Source organism: Plecotus auritus (genome assembly GCF_963455305.1).
Source record: "Plecotus auritus genome assembly, chromosome: 5".
Classification (NCBI taxonomy): Eukaryota; Metazoa; Chordata; class Mammalia; order Chiroptera; family Vespertilionidae; genus Plecotus; species Plecotus auritus.
Genome location: NC_137776.1, coordinates 182,120,037 through 182,140,193, shown reverse-complemented (window position 1 = coordinate 182,140,193; position 20,157 = coordinate 182,120,037). Strand labels below are relative to the sequence as shown.

The 20,157-nt window shown below is 59.2% G+C and overlaps 1 protein-coding gene across 8 annotated transcripts in view; it reads right to left on the bottom strand.

The window, feature by feature from the left end:
• ASS1 (argininosuccinate synthase 1) overlaps positions 1 to 20,157 on the bottom strand; it is a 51,987-nt gene that overhangs the window by 308 nt on the left and 31,522 nt on the right. For all 8 annotated transcript variants that reach the window (XM_080668793.1, XM_080668791.1, XM_080668794.1 and 5 more), the window contains exons 11-15: positions 17,879 to 17,963; positions 17,341 to 17,405; positions 9,331 to 9,462; positions 4,750 to 4,906; positions 1,244 to 1,309 (exon numbers count right to left, since the gene is read on the bottom strand). In XM_080668793.1, the coding sequence (XP_080524919.1) occupies positions 1,244 to 1,309; positions 4,750 to 4,906; positions 9,331 to 9,462; positions 17,341 to 17,405; positions 17,879 to 17,963 (505 nt within the window). The remainder of the gene's footprint in view (positions 1 to 1,243; positions 1,310 to 4,749; positions 4,907 to 9,330; positions 9,463 to 17,340; positions 17,406 to 17,878; positions 17,964 to 20,157) is intronic.

Sequence of the window (20,157 nt, the reverse complement as noted above, 5' to 3'; positions counted from 1 at the left end):
CAAAACAAAGAGAAATGTAAATGAACAATAACAACACGCACTCCCTCCAATTAATGCAGGCAGAGCGGGGCCTCGGGGCAGCTGTTTGGTAAGATGTATGTGAAGTTGTCTTTTTTCCTCCCTCTATTTCCTCTGCCCTCCAATCAGGATAATGTAATTAATTTATTTTAAGGGGCGGGGGGAACATTGCTTGTCATTGTTAAAGACAAAACATTTAACTGGCAATGGGAGACATGAAGAGGCCATTATGAAAACCCACTGTGTTTGGAGACATTTAAAAAGGTTTGTAGTCATAAAACACAAAGAGAGGGCACAGGAGCCAGGGTGGTGGAGGTAGGTGATTCTCGGAGGGAAGGGCGCCTGGGGTGGTGGGCTGGATTTGAAGACTCTCCCCATCTTGACCGGCTCTGGGAGGAGATCGTGGTGTGTTCCTGGTGCATGTGTCCAACCCCAAGCCTTGGGAGAAGGAAGTTGGTGATTGGGAACACACAGTGGGACAGACAGCCCTTCTGGACTCAGCATCCCGGCTTCCTAGCTGTGTGACCATGGGCAAGTTACCTAACCTCTCTGGGCCTGTTTCTGGAGCTGCAAATTTGTGTAACAATTAAATTAGACAACCTAGGAGATGCCTGGAAGTGGCTTAGTCTTTGGTAGCTGCTGGCAAGAAATGCCCCTGTTTGCCCCTGTGCATGCCAGCCCCAGGGCCGTGCCCACGCAGAGGGCATGCTTGATTTCCACGAGCTCCTATCCAACCTTCCCTGCACCTGTGAGGCAGGCACAGTTTACAACTCCACGTGGGATTCCCACGTTCTGAAGGGGTCGGAGACCACCCTGCAGTCAGGGTTTGAACCCAGGGCTAAGGGTCAGATGTGTGCCACCCCATTGGGTCCTGGAGATCCCCATGGCTAAGATGGGTTCCAACTGGACCTGCAGCTCAGGTGTGGTGACCTGAAGGCAGGAGCTGGCCAGGTGACCTGCTGGGGCTCCCTTCCAATCTGCCCAGGAAAGAGTGTCAGGAAATGTCAGGTTCGAAGGGCAGGACCCCAGAATCGGGAGCCCACGTGCCCAGGACCCTTTTGGCTGTTACAGGGGTGCCTTCTGGCCCCGCCGAGGATGCTGTGGACGGAGGGACGGGAAGGCGGGGCTTGTCCAGGGCAGGCAGCAGCCAGAGTGGTCAGGCCCCAGAAAGTCTGCTCCCCACCCCGGGGGCGCTGAGGACCCGTCAGGGCCCAGAGCTCCTCACCTCAGGGAGTTGATGTTGATAAAACCGGTGGCGTCGATCGGCTCGTAATCGCCCTGCACGTTCATGCTGCAAGGAGAGAGCAGAGCCTGTCAGCACCCCCGGCCTCGTCCCCGCCCCCGGGGGACCCCTGGGGCCCACAGGTGGGAAGAGCAGGTCCTCCAACAGCCAGCGCACTGCGTGGGAAACCTGAGGACGTGTGTTCGAGCCGGCTCCGCCCTCGGGGCTGGGGGCGTCCAGGAATAGCCGATGAAGTCCAGGGCCGAGGGCCCGGGGAGCCCCGGGTGCACATGGAACAGCCTGGGATCTGCACAACGCACCCCTCAGGCTCCAGGGCAGGATGTGCCCGTCAGCTTTCACCTTCCAACCAGCCCGACCCCGTCTACTCCATCCTCACACTGGACACCCGCCCCCCGCCAGGGCCAGGGGAAGTGCGGGTCAACCGCCGCGGCACACACGGGACAGATGTGTATTTTCGCTCCCCACCTCCGACTTCCATCCCCCAGGGTCGGAGGTTGGGAACTCTCCCTTAGTCGCCCTCCGAAACCCTTCTGAGCCGCAGTCCTTCAAGGTCGCTGCCTCCTTGTGCGTCCCCGCACCCCCCGCTCCCCATCGCAGAGCTCAGCACCAACACCCTGCCTGCGCCCCGGGCTGCGGGCTTCCCTTGGAAAGGGGGCTCCATGTGAAACCATACAGCTGGCACCTGGCGTCCGGATCGGGCTCACCACTGCACCATCCATTCACCCGCTCCTTCATTTACTCAGGTATTCATGAGGCACCTACTGCCTGCCAGGAGCCCTGCCTGGCACCGAGGAACCAGGAGCAAGCGAAGCACAGTGCCCCGGGGGTGGGGCGCAGACAGAAGCAATCGATCACCTATCAGTTCATCGGGACCGTGACAAGCTCTCTGAGGACAAGTTCAGGGCGCTGTGGTCTCAGATCTGACTCCACGGGGCCTCCCTCCATCCTCGGCGGGAAGGGGGACCCTCCCATTTCTCACGGGCCCCTTCTTAGGTCCTGCCCTGAATCAGCCCCTTGTCCTCCTGTCTGCCAAACTCCAGCCTCAGGACACAACTGTTTCGAGGTTCTCCATGACAAGGAGGCGGCCTGTCCCCTCAGGAGCCCTCTCCGGGAGAGGTGGGAATCCCACATGGCTGGGAGGGGAGGGTACAGGGGGGCCGCCATGCTTAGCCCCCTCCTCACCCCCCCAGGCTGTGCCTGACTGGCTCTTTGTGGACTTTTTACAACAACAAATGGGATCTCAGGCCTGCCCCACACCCCAAACTTGTTCCCCCTCTGCCCTTGCCCTGACCTTCATGGGGCTTGAAGCTGGCACACAGAACTCCCACGCCCCCACCCCGCCCTCCCCTCCACCTCTGCCGGCCCCTCCAGGGCCACTAGCCGGCACCTTTCCTGTGAGGGACACGACGTCAGACTTCAGAGGGGCTGCGGTGAGGCACCCCTCCCCGGGCAGAGGAAAAGCTGGACCCAACTGAAGCATCAGCCGAGGGACACGGGCCTCGCTCCCCCTGTCTGAGGGCCCCTGCGTTCCCTCTGGGGGCGGGGGATGGGGGAGAAGGCAGGAGTCCGTTCCCACCTCCCAGCCTGTGCATCTGTCCTTCCACCCCCTCTCCTGTGGCAAAACAACCCCCCCCCTTTCCCCAGATGGGCCCTCTGGACCACCCCCCAGCCTTGCCAGGTGGGGGCCCGTCCAGGGGCCAACTTGTCCGGCGAGGCTGCCGCCAGGTTCCCAGAGGTGTTCCTCAGGAACCGACAAACCTCTCTTTCAAACCGAGGTCTGGGGTTGGGGGGGGGGGGCGGGCGGAAAAGAGTTTACAATGATTTTTTTTTTTTACCTCCCCTGACAGTCTGCAGAAAACCTCTGTGCTTTTATTTCTGTTCATTCGAGTGGCTCTGACCTGCTCTATAATTACGTTACTTTCTACCTACTGTGCCGCGGCATTTCCAGTTCTGCTACCTCTCGCGGCTTCCTCGCTGGTCCCTGTGCCGCTGTCACTCAAGGGCTTTCAAGTCAGCGATGTAGAAATCAGAAGAAAGGGGAAATCGTCGGAGACACAGTGAGAATAAATGCTCCTGCTTTTCTCTTTTTTTCCCCTTTCCCTTTTTACTTTATTCATTTAATCTCCCTGAGTGAGACTCTAAGGCTTAATGAAGGGTTGGACAGATTATTAGAGGCTGTTGATTTGGAGGGGGAGGGAAGAAAGAGCCAGAGAGAGAAAGAGAGAAGATAATTTGACATTTACCCCGACTGATCTAAACTGATTCGGTTATATTTATGGCTTATAAAGTGTTTAGAAAGATTGAAGGGGGGGGAGAAACGCGACATGGCAAAGAGAGGGGAAGAGAAAAATTATATTGACTGCCAAACAAAACTCGTGCTGTAATTCTCACCTGGCCCCCGGGACGGGGTGCGGGCCTCAGGCTGAGCGAAGCTGGGCCCGGGCCTGGAGTCAGGTGCAGCTGTCTGTCCCCCAGGGGTCTGTCCCCCACGCTCAGGTGACCTCCAAACAGATGCCTCGCTCCTCGGTCAAGGCCACGCTCACTCACAACGCCAACACAGGCACGGCTAACGGGCACCTGCTGGCCTCGCCACCCCCGCCCGGCGCGTCCTGAGAAGCCCCCAAGGTTCTCTCCTCGCTCCTGTCCATCTCACGGACCCTCCGGGCCCCTCGTGGGTCAGAGGACATCGAGATGTCTACCACTGCCCAGTGTCCCCAACGCACCTTCTCCTCAACGCCACCCGCACGTCCAGATGGTTCCCTTGGCCTGTCTCAAAGCAAACGCTCCCCCAAGAGCACGTTCTTTCCTCAAAAACATTCTCAACGCAGCCTCTGCCGCCAGAAGGTACCCAGCTGCCTGGCCTCCAAGCCCCAGGCTGATTCGGGACCTTCCGTCTCCCTCCACAGCCAGGCCCTTTGGATTCCACCTCCTGAGGATTGGCCAGATCTGTCTGCTTCCCTCCTTTCCTAGAACCGTCAGCCTGGCCCAGGCCACCCACAGGGCCCACCCTCACCACTCCCACTGCCACCCCCACCCAGATCCATTCTCTAGAGCAGCCGGGGCGGGGGCCCTGGAAACACAGATCCGATCACGCCCTCCCCCTAAGATCCGGCTCTCAGACCCTCACGGTCCGGCCCCTTGTCCCTCGCGTTCGTAGTCGCTGAAACGTTCCGGATGCTTCCAAGGCTCAAAGCCGTGGCACATGACAAACGCTTTTGGAGATCAGCTCAGAGATGACTTCTCAGTGACCACGGCCGAGCGCCCCGTGTCTCCCTCCGCACAGCCGGGGCCACGGTTCCTAATGCTACATCCGGGCGATCCTTGGGTGCCTCTCCCCGCATCTGGCCTGGAAGTTCTTCCTGTACCCCCCCCCCCCAACCTCCCCCCTTCCCCTGCCCGCGTGCAGGCACATGTTTGATGAGAAAGCCAGTCAGAAGGGGCATGGCCATCAGGGCATGAGCCCGAGGGGGCAGGTGGGGGACACCTACCTCACCAGCTCCTCGTTGTAGAGGGACAGCGGGGACTCCCGGCCGAGGATGTACACCTGGCCCTTGAAGACAGACACCTGGACTTTCCCTTCCACGCGCTCCTGGGACTTGGCGATGCAGTGGCGGACGAATTCACACTCAGGGCTGTGCCAGAAGCCTGAGGGGAGGAAAGGGGAGGGCGCTGAGTTCCCGCAAACGACCACACCCAGCAACCACCTTGTGGGCAGGGAGGAGCAGTTGTCCCCCAGGGTCAGGGGGGACGCTAACCCGCTGCTTCAGGCCAGACATTCAGGGAGGACCCTGGGCAGGGACACAGCGGTGAAGGCACCCCATCCTTTGCCCACAAAAGGGGAGGGACCAGGCAAGACTCAGGCTCGTGTCACCCGGGGCCCAGCAGCTGGGTGGCAGTTTTGGGGTCAAGAAGACCCTGTGTATGTGGCCTTCACGTCTGTGTCCCCATGTGTTGGGGGGGGCACTCAGTAGCCCCCTCCCCAGCTGGAGGGCTTCCTGCGGTTGGAGGCCCTGGGTCAGGGGCTGCTGCGAACACTGGTGTCTTGACCAAGAGCCAGGAAGGCCCACCCCCGGGCTGGGCAGGCCCCACAGAAATCAGTGAACTGGCTTCGCCATGTTGTTGTATTTTCACTCACAAACATGGGCCCGAGCTCTGAGTCCTCATGAACAGCCCGGTGAGAAACCTCTCCCAGACCACATAGGCTGCCAGGGGCCTGGGCCAGAGCATCCCGCCAGGGCCTGAGAAACAGGCTGCACCCCCCCCCCCACCCCCGCCTCTCACTGCACCCACCCGTCTCCAGCTCCCTGAGGCCAGGGGAGCTGAGCTCAGTCCCCAGGAAGCGCAGGCTCAGACCTGGGACAGCGGCTCCTTTCTAGTGGCCGCTGAGGGGCCAGCAGGCGGCTGGCCAGGGTTGGGGGAGGGACAGGACGCTGGCGGGGTAGGGTTTCTCTGAAATGGAGCTGGGAAGGTGAGCCCACCTGGGCAGCTGTGGGGCCAGATGGTTCGTGATCTCCTGCCCTGATAAAAGGCCGGGTCAGCCCGGGGTCTGCGCTATTGTTGGGGCTCCAGGCCTCCAGGGGGCATGGGCCGGGACTCGCGGTGGGAAAGGGGCGCAGGCCGCCTCCGGGATGGGGCCAGGGGCTGGCAGAGGTGGGGGAGGGCCGGGCAGGAACAGAAGAGGTCAGGTTCTGCTCAGTGACCTGCCACTGGAGTTCACATCCCAGCTCTCCCTCGACAAGCAAGGCTATGCCTTCGTGCCTCAGTTGCTCTTTTGCACGAGGAGATTCCATTGCTGAGCGCTCTCCAGGGGGCTGTGTGGGTTCCGAGGGGATGCAGGAATCTGAGATTTGAACACGGCCTCCGCCAGCCCTCCCTGTATCCAGGAGGCAGACACCCGGAATGGGAAGAGCTTGTGAGTGCTCCTGACTCACCCCGATGGCCCCACCCCCATCACACCCCACCTTTCTGACTCAGTGATTAGACGGTTAAGTTCCCAGGCTGAACGATGGGCGGCAGAGGAAGACACGATGGGGCATGGGGACCCCGTGGGAGCAGCCGGCCTGGGCTATCACAGGGTCTCCCGTCTTCATCCCATGAGGGTCTTACGCTCAGATTTCTTTTCCCAGCAGACCCAGCCTGGGGTGGGGGTCAGTGAGCTTGGCGTGCTGCGTGGGGGAGACCCTGCAGGTCCCGGGCCTGTGGATGTGCTGTGGGTGGGGCCTGGGCCACGCACTGTACTGACGGGGATGACAACCCTCTGTGCGAGCTTACATTACACCCATTTTACTGCTGAAGAAACCGAGGTGAGGGGAGAGGAAGGGAGCTACGCCCCCAAATGAGGTGGGTCCTGAAGCTGGGGTTCTGCCAGGATGACCTGCAGAGTGGGGGCAGGGTCTCTCGGGATTGAGACTGCTCTTGGAGGGAGAAGGTCTTTACAAGTCCCATACAGGCAGACCAGGAGGAGAGGGAGACAGCGGTCATGATAAACGGGGCATCTAGCAGGGGGCTGAGGAAAATAGGGTAGGCCTCAGTTTCCCTGGCTGGGCTCCAAGACTACAGGGGCCCCGGGGAAGCCAAGCGCCAGAGCGGAGTGGCGGGCTCTATCACAGGAGCTGAATAGACCTGGTGCCCTTTATTTACAGGAGGGGAAACCGAGGCTCAGGGAGGCCACGGACCCACCCAAGGTCAGAACCCAACCAGAGGCGTGGCCTCTGTCTCCTGACGCTTTGCTCGGAAGCCACGCCGGGACTGGCGCGCCGTGCCAGGCACTGTTCTAGAGGCTTCGGAAATATTCACGGTCCTCCCTACGGGTAGCATCGTTATCCCCACTTTGCAGATGAAGAAGCCGAGGCACAGGGCGGTCCGGTGACTTGCTCAAGCTGATCCCTGGTCTATAACATTTACGTGAGAAATCACATCCAACAGCCCCTCTGAGCTGTTGGGGGGACAGGCTGCTGCCGAGGCCAATCTTGACATCTTTGGGGGGCATGGGCATCAGGGGCACCCGGGCCACGTGGGTATGAATAATGTCTACCCGGGATATGTCTCCATGACCCTCCCTCATCCCCTGCTCCCCCACCCTGAGGGTTTTATGTCCTTTGAAACCTCCTAATCACTGTAACTCATTTTGGGATTTAGAGGGCTCGGCGGGCGACAGAGCAAGAATACAACCCAGGTGGCTTGGTGGAGAGGCACGAGCCCACAGCCCAGGGCCACGCTGTGCCTCAGACACCCAGGGCTCCCCCGTGCCTGCTGCTGAGCCCCAGGATCACCCCTGCTAACGGCCCAGCCCCTGTGAAGCCACCTGTCCTGGGCTCACAGCCGCCCCTCAGCAGCCTGACACCTCGGACAAGTGTCCTCACCTGAGGCTGGGGCCTGGCCCCTCCTCGGCCACTGAGAAACCCCTGCACGGGAGCAGCCCGGCCAGGTGTGCGCCCCTCCATCGCAGCCTGCCATGTCTTAATGGCTCTCCCACTCTACCCCAAAGCCACCTTCCAGCACTGGAACCCCGCAGAGCAAGGGAGTCCGCAGGAGACAATGGTATTTAAACACCTGTCTGTACCTGGGCAGGGGGCCCGGCTTCAAAGCTGCCGGAAACAATGGTAGGAGAAACGCCGCCAGCCAATAACCACGAGAGTCTTCTTGAAATGCCAAGACTGGTGACAGTGGTTAGGAGGGTCCCCTCCCAAAAATTCAAAATCCCCTGTTGGAGTAGGGGTGAGGTGAGCACGGAGGCTTATCCAGGGAGGAGCCCCCGGGGGATGTCCGACTGACAGCTTAGGCCCGCTCCCCGCCGTGAGACCGGCTTGTGGCTGAGCGGCGCTCCCCACGTGGGAGTGCACTGACTACCGGGGGCAGCTCCTGCACTGAGCGTCTGCCCCCTGGTGGTCAGTGCGCGTCATAGCGACCGGTTGTTCTGCCGTTTGGTTGATTTGCATATTCGCCTTTTATTATGTAGGATGTTAACTTCCCCCGGGGCCCCGACATCCAGGCCCCTGTGCCTGTCAAGATTGGCCGCAGGCAGCAGCCTGTCCCCCAGGGGCCGTTGGGTGTGATTTCTCTAATCAGGGAGCTCTGAAGGGCAGAGAGCAGGCCAGCCAGCAAACAGTTGTTGGAAAGGGCTGGACAGGCCTCTGAGCTCTGTGGCCACGCGGCCTCTGCGGAGACCACTCAGCCTCCGGGAGCTCAGAAGCAGCCGCAGACGACCTGAGAAAGGAGCATGGCCCCGCCCAAACACTCCTCACCGTCACCGAAACGCCTATAAAACCTTCCACGTGTCACCAAGGGGTGTCACGTTAAAAAACGTTCCCCAACCACTTACATATATAAACACTAGCCTTAGCTCACGAGCTGAACAAAAACAGGTGATACAACGTGGGGTCAGAAGGCCTGGGTTCCAACCCAGCTAAGGCACAGAAACTCAGTCTCCTCCCTGGGAAACAGGAACCCACCCACACGGCGTGCTCCTGTCACCCCCGACCCATTCCACGCATGGGCCGGGCACGTGGCGGTCCCGGTGATTTCTCCATTAAGGTCCGGCTCACGCACTGCCTGGGCCCGGGGCCGAGTTCTTGGTCAAGGCAGCCGTCGCCTTGCTTGCGACAGTTAATGTAGGAGCTCCAGGTTCTGCCTGGAGACAGCCTGACCTAGGGTCACAGCCAGCGAGGCCACTTTCTGTTGTGTAACTTTGTACAAGCTCTTTCCACTCTGAGCCTCAGTTTCCTCATCTGTAAAAGGAGCTGGCTGCTCCTAGGAAAGTTGCAGGGGGGACCCCCTGGGACAGCGCTTGTCCCCCCACAGTGCCTGGCACGGGCACGTGCTGAATAAAGATCGGCAGCCTGGGGGGGGAGACACAGGATGCATCCTTGGAGTCATACAGACTGCAGGTGGCTGGGGTAGCAGACACCTCAGGGGACTGGCACCTTTCCCCCGACACCCTGTGAGCAGGGCAGGTCCTGGCATCCCCTCCTTGCTCTCTCGTTCCCTGTCCCCACTTGACCTGCTTGCTTGGGGCCGTGGCCGTGGGCGGGGCGGGCCGGAGGGGAGGGGCAGCGGCGGGGACTACGCACCGGTGTACACCAGCTCGGCGAATTTCAAGCCCAGGCCTTGCTTGATTTTGCGCACCTCCCGATCCATGGTGAAGGCCTCGATGTCTAAATGAGCGTGGTAAAGGACCGTCCCTGCTGGGGTCTCGTAGATACCTAGCCATTTTTCCAGGCAGGGGGAAAAGGAGGAAAAAAAGACAGAAACACATGAAACCCAAACTGTCAGCAAATGACAAAAAAAAAAAAAAAAAAAAATAATGACTCGTCTGACAGGAGACAAGCCGGTCGGACCCATTCAGTCCCAGCTTGCTGCAAAATGCATCTGTCATTATGTTCATGCTGGGGCCACGACAGTCCACTCTGCGGCTTGCGGAGAAAATGTCTGGATGCCCCCCTTTGAAGAGGCCGCAGACGTTGGAAAATGACAGGGTTCGGAGCTGCCCCCCTCCTTCCCAACGCGTGCCCACCGGCCCGCGGCTGAAAACCTGTAATTAAACCGACGACGGAGGAGCCCAGGGCCCCAAATATCCCTTCCTCCCTTCCACCGGGGAGCCCGGGAAGGGCTGCTGTGCGCACAGCCAGGCCAGGCCTCTCTCCGCCCGTGGCTGTGCCGTGTCTCTGCAGAGCGACCCTGACCTTGAGAGGGACTCCCAGCACAGGCTGCATTGGCAGGGCCGGAGCCGGGGTGGGGCTGGGGCCCAGAAGTCCCATGCCACTCCCACCTTTCCCGAGAGGGCTCATCACTGCTGTGTGACCCAGGCCTGCGCAGGTGGGGAAACCGAGGCCCACGAAGGGACCCGCCAAGGTGGAGCTGGAACTGCATTCAGGCCCCTAGTCCCTGACCGGTGCTGTCTGCAGCGCTGCGGGTCAGCCGGCGATGCGGGCCCAAACCCACCATCTAGCCGATTAGCAGCGCCCCCGCTCCACGTGGGGACATGAGGCACCACACGCGGCCAGATCCCTGTCGGCCCAGCGCTGCGGCCTCTCGGATGAGTTCACCTGAGCCTGTGTGGCTGACCTTGGACAAACGCCCCTGTTCGTCCCAGTGGAGGGGGGGCCATGACTGCTCCCACCCGCACGAATGCTACCCAGAAAGGTACCTTTTTCCTCCCCGCGTCACAGCAGTAAAGGGGCAAGTTTTCAGTTAGCCTGACAATGCACCACCTCGTCTTTCCAAACTCGCTGCCTTACACACACACACAGAAACCTCGAAAGGATCTGCACGCCCATGTTCGTAGCGGCGCTGCTCCTCACAGCCAAAGGCGGGAGCCGAGGACGTGCTGGCCAGCGGACGAATGGATCGACGTGGGTCCAGCCACACGATCACATGTTCTTCCCCAACCAAAGGCCACTCTGACCCCAGCTGCCGCAGGGATGCGCCCTGAGGACGCGATGCTGAGTGAGAAGCCAGGCGCCGAAGGACAGGTAGAGTGATGCCGCGGACAGGAGGCCCCCAGAAGTCGAATTCGGGAGACAGAGGGGAGAGCGCTGGCTGTCGGGGCTGGGGGGCTGGCTGGGGGCTTAGGGTTTAGTGGGGACAATTTCAGTTTGGGAAGAGGAGAAAGTTCTGGAGATGGATGGCGGCGGCTGCACAACCGTGTGAATGTACCGAACGTCACCGAACTGGACACTTCCAAACGATCAAATCGGTGAACTTAATGGTATGTATATTTTACCGCAATTTTAAACCATCCTTTAAAAACTGCGAAAACTACAAAGGAGACTGTTTTCAATTCTGAAATCCAAAGGGGGCTGAGTCATGGGACTAGCCAGGAATTTCCTCCACCCCCTCCCCTCCCAGGGCTCAAGTCTGGGGATCACAGGAAAGTCCCAACTCGGAGGCAAGGCCCTTTAGGATCGCCCTGTGTTCTCCCAGCTTTTAGTGGCAAACCCAGTATTCCAGGTCTCCAGCAGGCGCCTGGCACAGGGCACAGAGAGTCCCGGCCCTGCTGTGGGGAGCAGGCCTCTCTGTAAACCCGCCCCCACCCGAAGCGGTCTTTAAAGGGCTGGTCTGGCCGAAACCGGTGTGGCTCAGTGGATGGAGCGTCGGCCTGCGGACTGAAAGGTCCCAGGTTCGATTCCGGTCAAGGGCATGTACCTTGGTTGCGGGCACATCCCCAGTTTGAGGTGTGCAGGAGGCAGCTGATGGATGTTTCTCTCTCATCGATGTTTCTGGCTCTCTATCCCTCTCCCTTCCTCTCTGTAAAGTATCAATAAAATATACTAAAAAAAAATAATAAAGGTCTGATCCGGTCCAACATGCTCATCTTCCAGATGGGGAGACTGAGGCCCGGGGAGGGAAAGGACATGGGCCTGCCCGTGGGTGTCCTAGCTCTGCCCCAGGTGGCCTCGGGGCCTTTGGCAAAGTGACAGGAGCTCCCGGCGTGTGAAAGGGGGCACCCAAGTCCGAGGTGCCGTGGCCGAGAGGAAGGGCCTGGGCTCCTGCTGTGGCTCCGGGGCTCCCAGTCCCAGGGGACCTGCGGGTCCCAGACCCCAGCACGGATGATCCCAGCTGCTACGGAACAGCCTGCCTGGTTCACCTGTTCGGCTGCGCTGCCCGGGGTCCAGCTGTGACCTCTGGGGAAACGTTCCCGGGGAGGCCCTCAGGCCCTCGCTCTTGTCAGCAGTTTGGAGGGGAGAGACACAACCCAGAAAGGGGTGAGAAAGGCAGACGGAGGAGGAGATGGAGGGATGGCTGAGAAAAGCCATTGTGGGTAGCATGGGGGGCGGGGGAGACGGGAGAGAGAACTGCGGGGGGTGGGGGCAAGGAAAACCTATGGAAACTCCTGGCACCACCACCAAGTGGCCCCCGAGAAAAGCCCTTGGCAGAGCCAAACGCGTGCAGAACGCTTGGGAATGTCTGTCTCCAAAATGGCGGTGCCCACCACAATGTTAAAGTGGTGAGTATTCAATTATCCTAGGAACCTCATCACCAAGAGTCACCTAAAGCAATAATGTCAAGGCCTGCTGGTCTCCTGGGCCAGGCAGACTCGGAACTCAAGATTCACTGGTTTGGAAACAGACTTCTGACGATGAGTTTTGCCACGTTTTGAAAAACGGCCCTCACCCTGGCAGTCGCCCCACGCCATCCCGGGCAGGCCGACACAGCGGGGCTCACTTTCAGTTCCTGGGGAACCTGTCCCCTGTCCCCCCTGTTTTCCTGGCCTTGGCTGGGCCAGCGTGGGGCATGGTGTCAGCTGTATTTGCAGGGCTGGGGCTGGGGCCCTGACGTCCCACACCACGTGCCTGAAGTTAAGTGCCCAGACACTCTCTTCCCACTCTCAGCCCACCCCCAGGGGCATGCGTACAGTGGTTTTGTCCCTAGGACACTGCAGCCAACTCCCCAGCATCACTTCCCAATAGTGCAGAGAGGGTTACCCCCTCCTGAGCCCTCAGAACCCGCCTCCAGCTGTCAGCCCTCCCAGGCAGCCACAGGACACACCAGCACAATTAATATTCCTGCTCCTTTTCTACGAAGGTGTTAAAGTTAATTGTGACTGATCAAAAGGCTTGTTTTCCGGTTGCTGCTGGTGTGTGTGTGTGTGTGTGTGTGTGTGTGTGTGTGTGTAAGAGGGAGGGAGGGAGGGAGGGAGAGAATCTTAAGATCTCTCCTCTCCACAGGGGTAAGGGTAGATGAGTTCTATGTATTTCTTCTGGAGAAAAAAAATGACTAAAAAAACCGGTGACAGAAGCCTGATGCTGAAAGACGAGGGATTTGGGGCTTTTGACAGTCAGCATACAAACCACTGAGCAAAAGAAGGAGGAAATGACAGCTGAGACTCGGTGTCACTGTGGAAGAGACAACAGACATCTTCGGAGTGACACGCACAGCGGCTCCAAGTGTCTATTTTCATCTCCCCGTGTTTGCAGGAAAAAGACAGAGGTGTCAGCAGTTCTCTGCGGAGCGGCTTCAATCACACCATAATTACTGCGGGGCGGGGGGCAGGAGCTGGGGGCGGGGGTGGAGGAGAGTGGACCAACGAGGAAGAGGTGGGGACCAAAACAGCTGCTGCCACTTCCATTCTCATCGGTCCCCGAGGCTGCCAGGTTAGCCCGGACTGAGCAATTTGGCAGAATTGAGCGGGATCCGAACTCAGCCGGAGGCTGGGGGTGGGGGTGGGGCTGAGGGCACCTGGACCAGAGGCTCTGGTCCTCTGAGAAAGCAGTATCCAGAGGGAAGGATTTGGAAACACCCGGGGAAGGGAGGTTGGCTGGAGCCCAAGGACTCCCCTGTTAGGTACCAGGGCCAAGGAGAGAGGCAGTTGCTATGGTGATGGGGAGGCAAGTGATGGTGGGACTCTAACCATCCTCTATGCTCCTGGGAATCAGGGTGGGCCTCTGGGGCTGGCTGCCCCAGGCCTCTGCAAGGGCAAATGCCTTTGCTTTGCAGGTCTCCCTCCATTCTCCACCTGGAAGGTTCCATCTGTGTGAAGCTGTTGGTGGGCGGGCAGGTGGGTACGCGGGCAGGCAGCCCTTGTTCCTTCTTAGCCAGAAAGTAGATAAATAAGGAGGAAGTTAGACGAGAGGAGAGATAGGTAGGGTGGAGGGAGAAGGTTAAAGAGTGGAAGAGAAAGAGTAGAGGGCAGAGAAAGCTGGCAATGAGGAGGAGGAGGAGGAGGAGGAGGAGGAGGAGGAGGAGGAAGGAGGAAGGAGGGTTGAGCTCTAGGGGGGCCAGGCTGAGAGAGGAACAAGGTGAGGGAAGGACGTGAGCTGGCTCCTTCCCTGCCCTCCTCCTGCCTGGCTCGCCCCCCTCCTCCTCCCCACTGATTTCATTTACTTCACTTAATTAGCCCCCCTCCAGAGTTAAAAAGATAATGTGATAATGACGCTGTGAACAGCCACAATACAGCGAAAGCTACTCCATCTGCAGCTTCCCCAGGCCCCTGCCCCTCTGACCCCATGGCCCCTGATGCCACTGAGCCAGCCACCCCAGACCCAGCACTGCCCAACTCCCTAACACCCCAACCCCAGGGGAAAAAACACACAAAACCAACCAAATAAAAAAACAAACAAAACACACACACACACACAAAAAAACACACAGCACAAATAAACAAGCCCTTAACGAATTTCAATTATGAGCTTTGTAAAATCGATACAAATGACATTTCCCCTTGTACACAGAGATACGGACAATAGCTCTCCCACTCTGCCCTCAATATAGTTGGCAAATTAACAGCTTCTCCCATTACCGTAGACTTAATAAAAACCCCGTAGTGGGAGAATCAATCCATAGTGTCCCAATTTATTGCCCCCGCTCTTTCTTTCTCACTACAAATCATTGGGAGTGGAGAAATAAAAACAAGATATCACCTAAAATTAGGAAGCAATTTTCTCCTCTCACCGCCCGCCCCCGACAACCCACCTAAGAACATAGGTGAATTAGAACTTCCAGAGGGAAATGACAGTATCACCTAGTCTTGTCCCACCGTTGACAGTTGGAGTGCAGAGAGGGCAAGCAACCTGCCTCAGGTCACACAGCAAGTTGCGAGACCGAATTTTGTGCTTCGAGGGACAGCCCCCTCCCCTCGGGCACACACACACTACTCGGGCGGGGTGAAGGCTGCACTTCAGACATCTGTTCCTCTGGTGGGTGGTAGGCTTACTAAAGAAGTCAGACCTGCCTGCTAGTCGCCTGGCTCCGACCTGCAATGGTGATGGCGCCCAGTTCTGGGGAAAAGATGGAGTCTACCATCGAGGCACAGCACCCACTGTGGGCCAAGAGCTCTCCCGATTTGACCTGAACACAATCCATTTCACCGAAGAAGTTGAGGTTCAGAGAGGCTTTCACCGTGGTGATGGAGCCAGGATGGGGACTCGAGCCTGGCACCAAAGCCTAGACCCTCTATACCAGGGGTGGGCAAACTTTTTGACTCGAGGGCCACAATGGGTTCTTAAACTGGACCGGAGGGCCGGAACAAAAGCATGGATGGAGTGTTTGTGTGAACTAATATAAATTCAAAGTAAAGGAGCGGAGGGGAGAGCAAGAGAACCGGATAGAACAGCCGGATCCGGCCCGCGGGCTGTAGTTTGCCCAAGGCTGCTCTATACCAACCTCTGCCAGGTCTCCAGGGGTTCAGCTCCCATCAGACCCAACCCACCACCCAACTGGCCACCTCCCCCTCCAGAATGTCTTCCCAGAATAGCCCAGACCAGGCCTTTATCACTGCCTCCTTCAGTTCAAATTTGCTTGGCTCTCTCTGCCTAGCAGGAGGCCACCTCAGAGCGACCTCAGGCCAGTCCATGGCTTTCCAATAAGGAAATTCATTTTCACCATAAATACCAATCTTGATGGACTGGTCGTGACTGCCTGAAGCACCAACACACATCCACAATCAATTAGTGATGCCTGCCAAGGGCACAGTAGGGGCATGGCCATAGGGGCCTTAGTGGACCCGTCCAAGCAACCAGAGGGCGTAGGTTGCCTTGTCCTTGCAGCATCCTCCTGGGGCCACAGTCATGGATGGAGCCCCGCCCCTGCTCCAGTTCCTGCTGTGATACCCGGGGCAGAACCCGGGTGGGCCACACTCCAGACCGAAGCTCGTAGCCTGCCTGGATCTGGGGCATCGGTCCAGGTCCTGCCACCCACGCGCCTGTAACTTGGAGCCTCGCTTTCTCCGTCTATACAATGAGGGTGCTGGTCTCAGGCTCCCCAAGGTCCCTCCCAGGTCTGCCTGGGAGGGTTGACATTGTGAGGGAACCCAAGGGCAGACTGAGACAAAAGGGCATTTAATGGGATGTGAATAGAGGTAAGAGACAAAGGTAAGAGAGGTTAAAAGGCAGCAGTTAATTAGCACTATTGTTCTCCGCAAGGCCTTTCCGGGAGAGTTCCAGTTAGGCTGTTTCCATCACAGCCCAGCCCCACAGAGCAGAGCTGCAGGAGAGAGGCGGGGGCCACTTCCCACTCCCCACACTTGTGGAGGCAAACCCAAAAGTTCAGAGCCCTAAGGAGGGACTCCCCCCACACGCCTATCACACGCCTATCACACGACCCCTGGGCAACCAGGCGCAGAAATGACAAGTCCAAGGTCACTGGGCAAGGCAGGGTAGGGCAGCCCTGGGGTGAGAACCCCAGCATCCTGCCTCCCGCACCAGCCCCCCTTTTCCAACAGCTGAAATCTGCCATCGGCTCTCTTTGGATTTTAGGATCTTAGTTAAACATCTTGAAGGACAAAGGCCATGATTACATCTTGGCCTGGATTTATCTGGCCGTGTTATCTTTTTAAATCGACCCTAAGCAAAGCGATAGGAACCCTTGCCAACACAGGGACCGCAACCCCGCGACCGTATTTACAAGTTCAAGTGCCCAGTTCCAGGGCTCTCACTGCTGAAAGCGGGCCCCTCCCTCCTGGAGCTGGCAGAGCGTAGCTCTATCACAGCCCCACAGGGAGCCGAGAGCCCCTGTGTGGACGTGTGGACGGGAAACCGAGTCCTCGAGGGGCAGGGGGTGGTGGCGATGCCTTGGTGAGTGAGGGACAAAGGGAGTCACAGGCTCTGATACTAAGAGAAGAAAGAGACACCTGCTTGGGGACCAAACTCTCCTCCCTCCTGGCCTAGCCAGAGGCGGTTACGGGCTGGGCAGTCCAGCCAAAAGCCCCCACCCACCACCTCCTGGCTGCTCACAGCGCCTTGCAGCCCACAGCGCCCCCCTCTGGCGGGATCCCCTACCAGGTCAGCCCGCCTCCGTCCAGCCTTCATGACAAGGAAATCAGCCCTGCACCGCCTGCCTCCGAACCCGGCCGACGTGCCCCGGGCCCAGGAGAGCCTGCCCTCCTCTCTTCGGAACCTCTCTCCACAGAACCTCTCCTGGACCCCCAGACTCCTCCCTGCCCTGGGGACAGCTCTTCCCACAAAACTCTCCGAAGCCAGTGGCAAAGCACCCTCCACCCCCATTTCAGGAGGGAAACAGCCTGGTGGGGGTGACGGGACTTGCCCAGTCACCGGTGGAGCAGGGGAGTGGCAATGCCTGAATGGACGCAGATCTCGGGGGCCTCTGGGTGCCGAGGCCGGCCCCGAGGGGGGTGGCAGACTCACCTCGGGACTTCATCCCGATGAAGCGGTTCTCCACGATGTCGATGCGGCCCACGCCATGCTTGCCCCTGTGGGGAGAGCGAGTCACTCGGAGCCGGTGCTGCCACCAGCCTGGCCTCGATGCCACCACCCGCGGCCCCAGTTTGGGCACATCTGGGCTATGCCTGCCCCAGGGCCATAGGCAGGATGTCAGGCATCACCTCAGATGTCCTCAGACTTGGAAGACTGTACATGGGGGGAAACTGAGGCCCAGACATGGACGAGATCGCTCGTCACAGGGCGAGTTTAAGGCGTAACGGCCGTGACCTCCCTATGTGGGCCTTGCGTGGCACCAGCCCTAACCTCTATTCATCGTTCCCTCGGTCCCGGTCCCGAGGTGCAGGAGACCCCCCTGGGTGTTACCTTCCAAGACTCCAACCAGAGACAGTGGGGGCTGTGGCAAGGCTGCCTGTGGGACGCAGGCCCGGCTCCTTGGCCCCTGGCATGACCATCGGCCGCGCTGGCCACAGACAGCGTTTCCCGGGGCGGGGTGGACACTCACGCGATTTCATTCAGGTACACGAAGAGCTCCAAGGATGAGCGGTGGGTGGTGCCATCCTTGACGTTGGTCACCTTCACGGGGACCCCTGAGGCGGGAGAAGGCAGTGGGCCTGGGGCTGGAGCTCCGGAGGAGCCGGGGCCCACCACCCCGCCCTCTCCCTCCGCCCGCAACGCCTTAAATGGATGTGACAGATATGGAGTCCAAATGACTCCGTGCAAAGCCCTGCGCAGGTTGAGGCCTGCTGGGGGGAGCGGAGGGGCGAGAACGCCCCCCGGAATGAAAGGGAAAATGCAATAAAAACGCTCTCCCCCACCCTTCCCATTCTCCTTGCCCCTTTTGCATTTAGGGGCTGTGAAATTGGAACCAGGCCCTGAACTAATTGAATTTCACGCTCCACCATTGTCTTATGCCAGGAGCACCTTCTGTCCCACCAGTTACCGGGGGGCCGCCCGGCCGAGGTGCGCACACACACACACACACACACACACCCTGCGTGTCTGTCAGGCAGCCCCCCAGCCCCCGGCCCTACACCCCAGTTCCCCCACGCAGCCATCTGATGGATGGGGGGGCGGGTGAGACGGTGCCCGCTCCAGCAGGCACCCTGAATTCTGAGAAGTGGGGTCTGGGGTGGCAGGAGGGCAGGAGGGAGGCGGCTGCTCGGGTGGGACCAGCCGAGTCCAGGGGGGTGGAGCGGGGGGGCAGTGGGTGGGTTCGGGGTTGACTTTGAATAGCAAGGGGCACTTTCTCGAGCGGTGTGAAATGAGCAATAAATGTATTAGGGGACTAACAAGAGAGCTGTAACAGTGACAAAGGAAGGCTGTTCAAAGTTGGCGGCTAATCCCCCACCCATCTGCCCAGCTCATTACCATGGAGCCGGCGACCGGGTGCCAATCAGGGCTCAATAGCGGCTTTCGAGTCTTTATTAGCCGGGCGCCGCTCGGAGGGGCTTTGCTCAAGGCGCTGTCAGCCTCTCCATTCTTCACCCCCATTTCCAGGGGTTTTATAACTTGGTTGTAAATTGCTATTAAATGTAAGTCTGCCCAATAATGAACCTTAAGCCCCTCTTGCCACCCCCCGCCTCTCCCCTGTCCCTTTCTCTGCCTCCTCCGCCCTATTATCCCCTCCCTCGCCCAGCCGTGGACGGGGCCTGCCCCAGAAAGGGGCTGACATTGTTGGTGCTGCTGCCGGAGAAAGCCTCTTAGCCTTTAAAATAGTTAATAATTAGATTAAAACTTCAAATAAATTAACTCGCGGGTGAATGAGGACTGGTCGGGGAGGGTTCCTCCCGTCTATTTTGTTCCAGACAGTCCCCGAATCATGAAAATGGATCACGTTTCCTGTCCGGCTCTCTCGTCCCCATGGCTCTCCTGAGCTCTTGGGGGGCCTTCCGGGGGGGGGGGGCGCTACCTGGGTCTGGCCCACCATCTTCTCAGAGATGATGCCCCACAGGCCGGGCCTGACAGAGTGGGCACAAGAGGGACTTAGCGCTCCAGTTGCCTTGAGGGGCCTCAGACCGAGAACCCTTAGGTGCCCAAGTGGCATGAAATTCAAGGGTTTGAACAAATGGGAAGAACATGCCCGCTGTCTCGGCAAGGCTGCTGGGAAAGGCCAGGGAGAGGCCATAATTGAAGTTCCAAGAGCCTCCATGCCTCATGCCCCCGCTCGGTTCCTCAAACTCCTGCCCAGTATACCACCTCCTCCAGGAAGCCTCCCTGATTTCCCCAGCCTCCTGGAAAGGCCCTCACCTCCCCCCGCCCCCCCAAGCATTTAGCCTGAGCCTGGTCCTGCTCCTCCCATGACCTGGTTCGCCCTGCCCTGCCTTCCCCTCCATCCCCCAGAGCAAGGGGTGTCCCTGGTGCCAGGGCTGGGCGCCCAGGCCAGACCAGCAAACACTTCTTGGTGATAGCAGTGAGGATGGAGATCAGAACTCAAGCCAAGAGCGGGGTCTGAACCCCGGGCTGGGGCGTGGGGCGAAGCGTCAAGCAGCTAACTGCGGGCTAGCTGAGGCTGTAGCCATGGGGCCAGCTCTCTAAGCGGAGTGACTTCCCCAAAGTGGCTGCTCGGGCTGGAACGTGAGCTGGTGGACAGCAGCCGAGGTGCCTTCCTCCCACGCCTGGAGGTTCCGTGGGTCCCACCACCCGGCTGAAGGGGGAGGTTGGGAGCCATCGAAACCCCTGCCTGAACTCTGACCTCCAGAAATGCAGGAGGGGTGCCAAGGGCTCGTGCCCAGCCTTTCTGGATGCCAAGAGGAGCCAGGGCCCCGAGCCCACCCTCTCAAG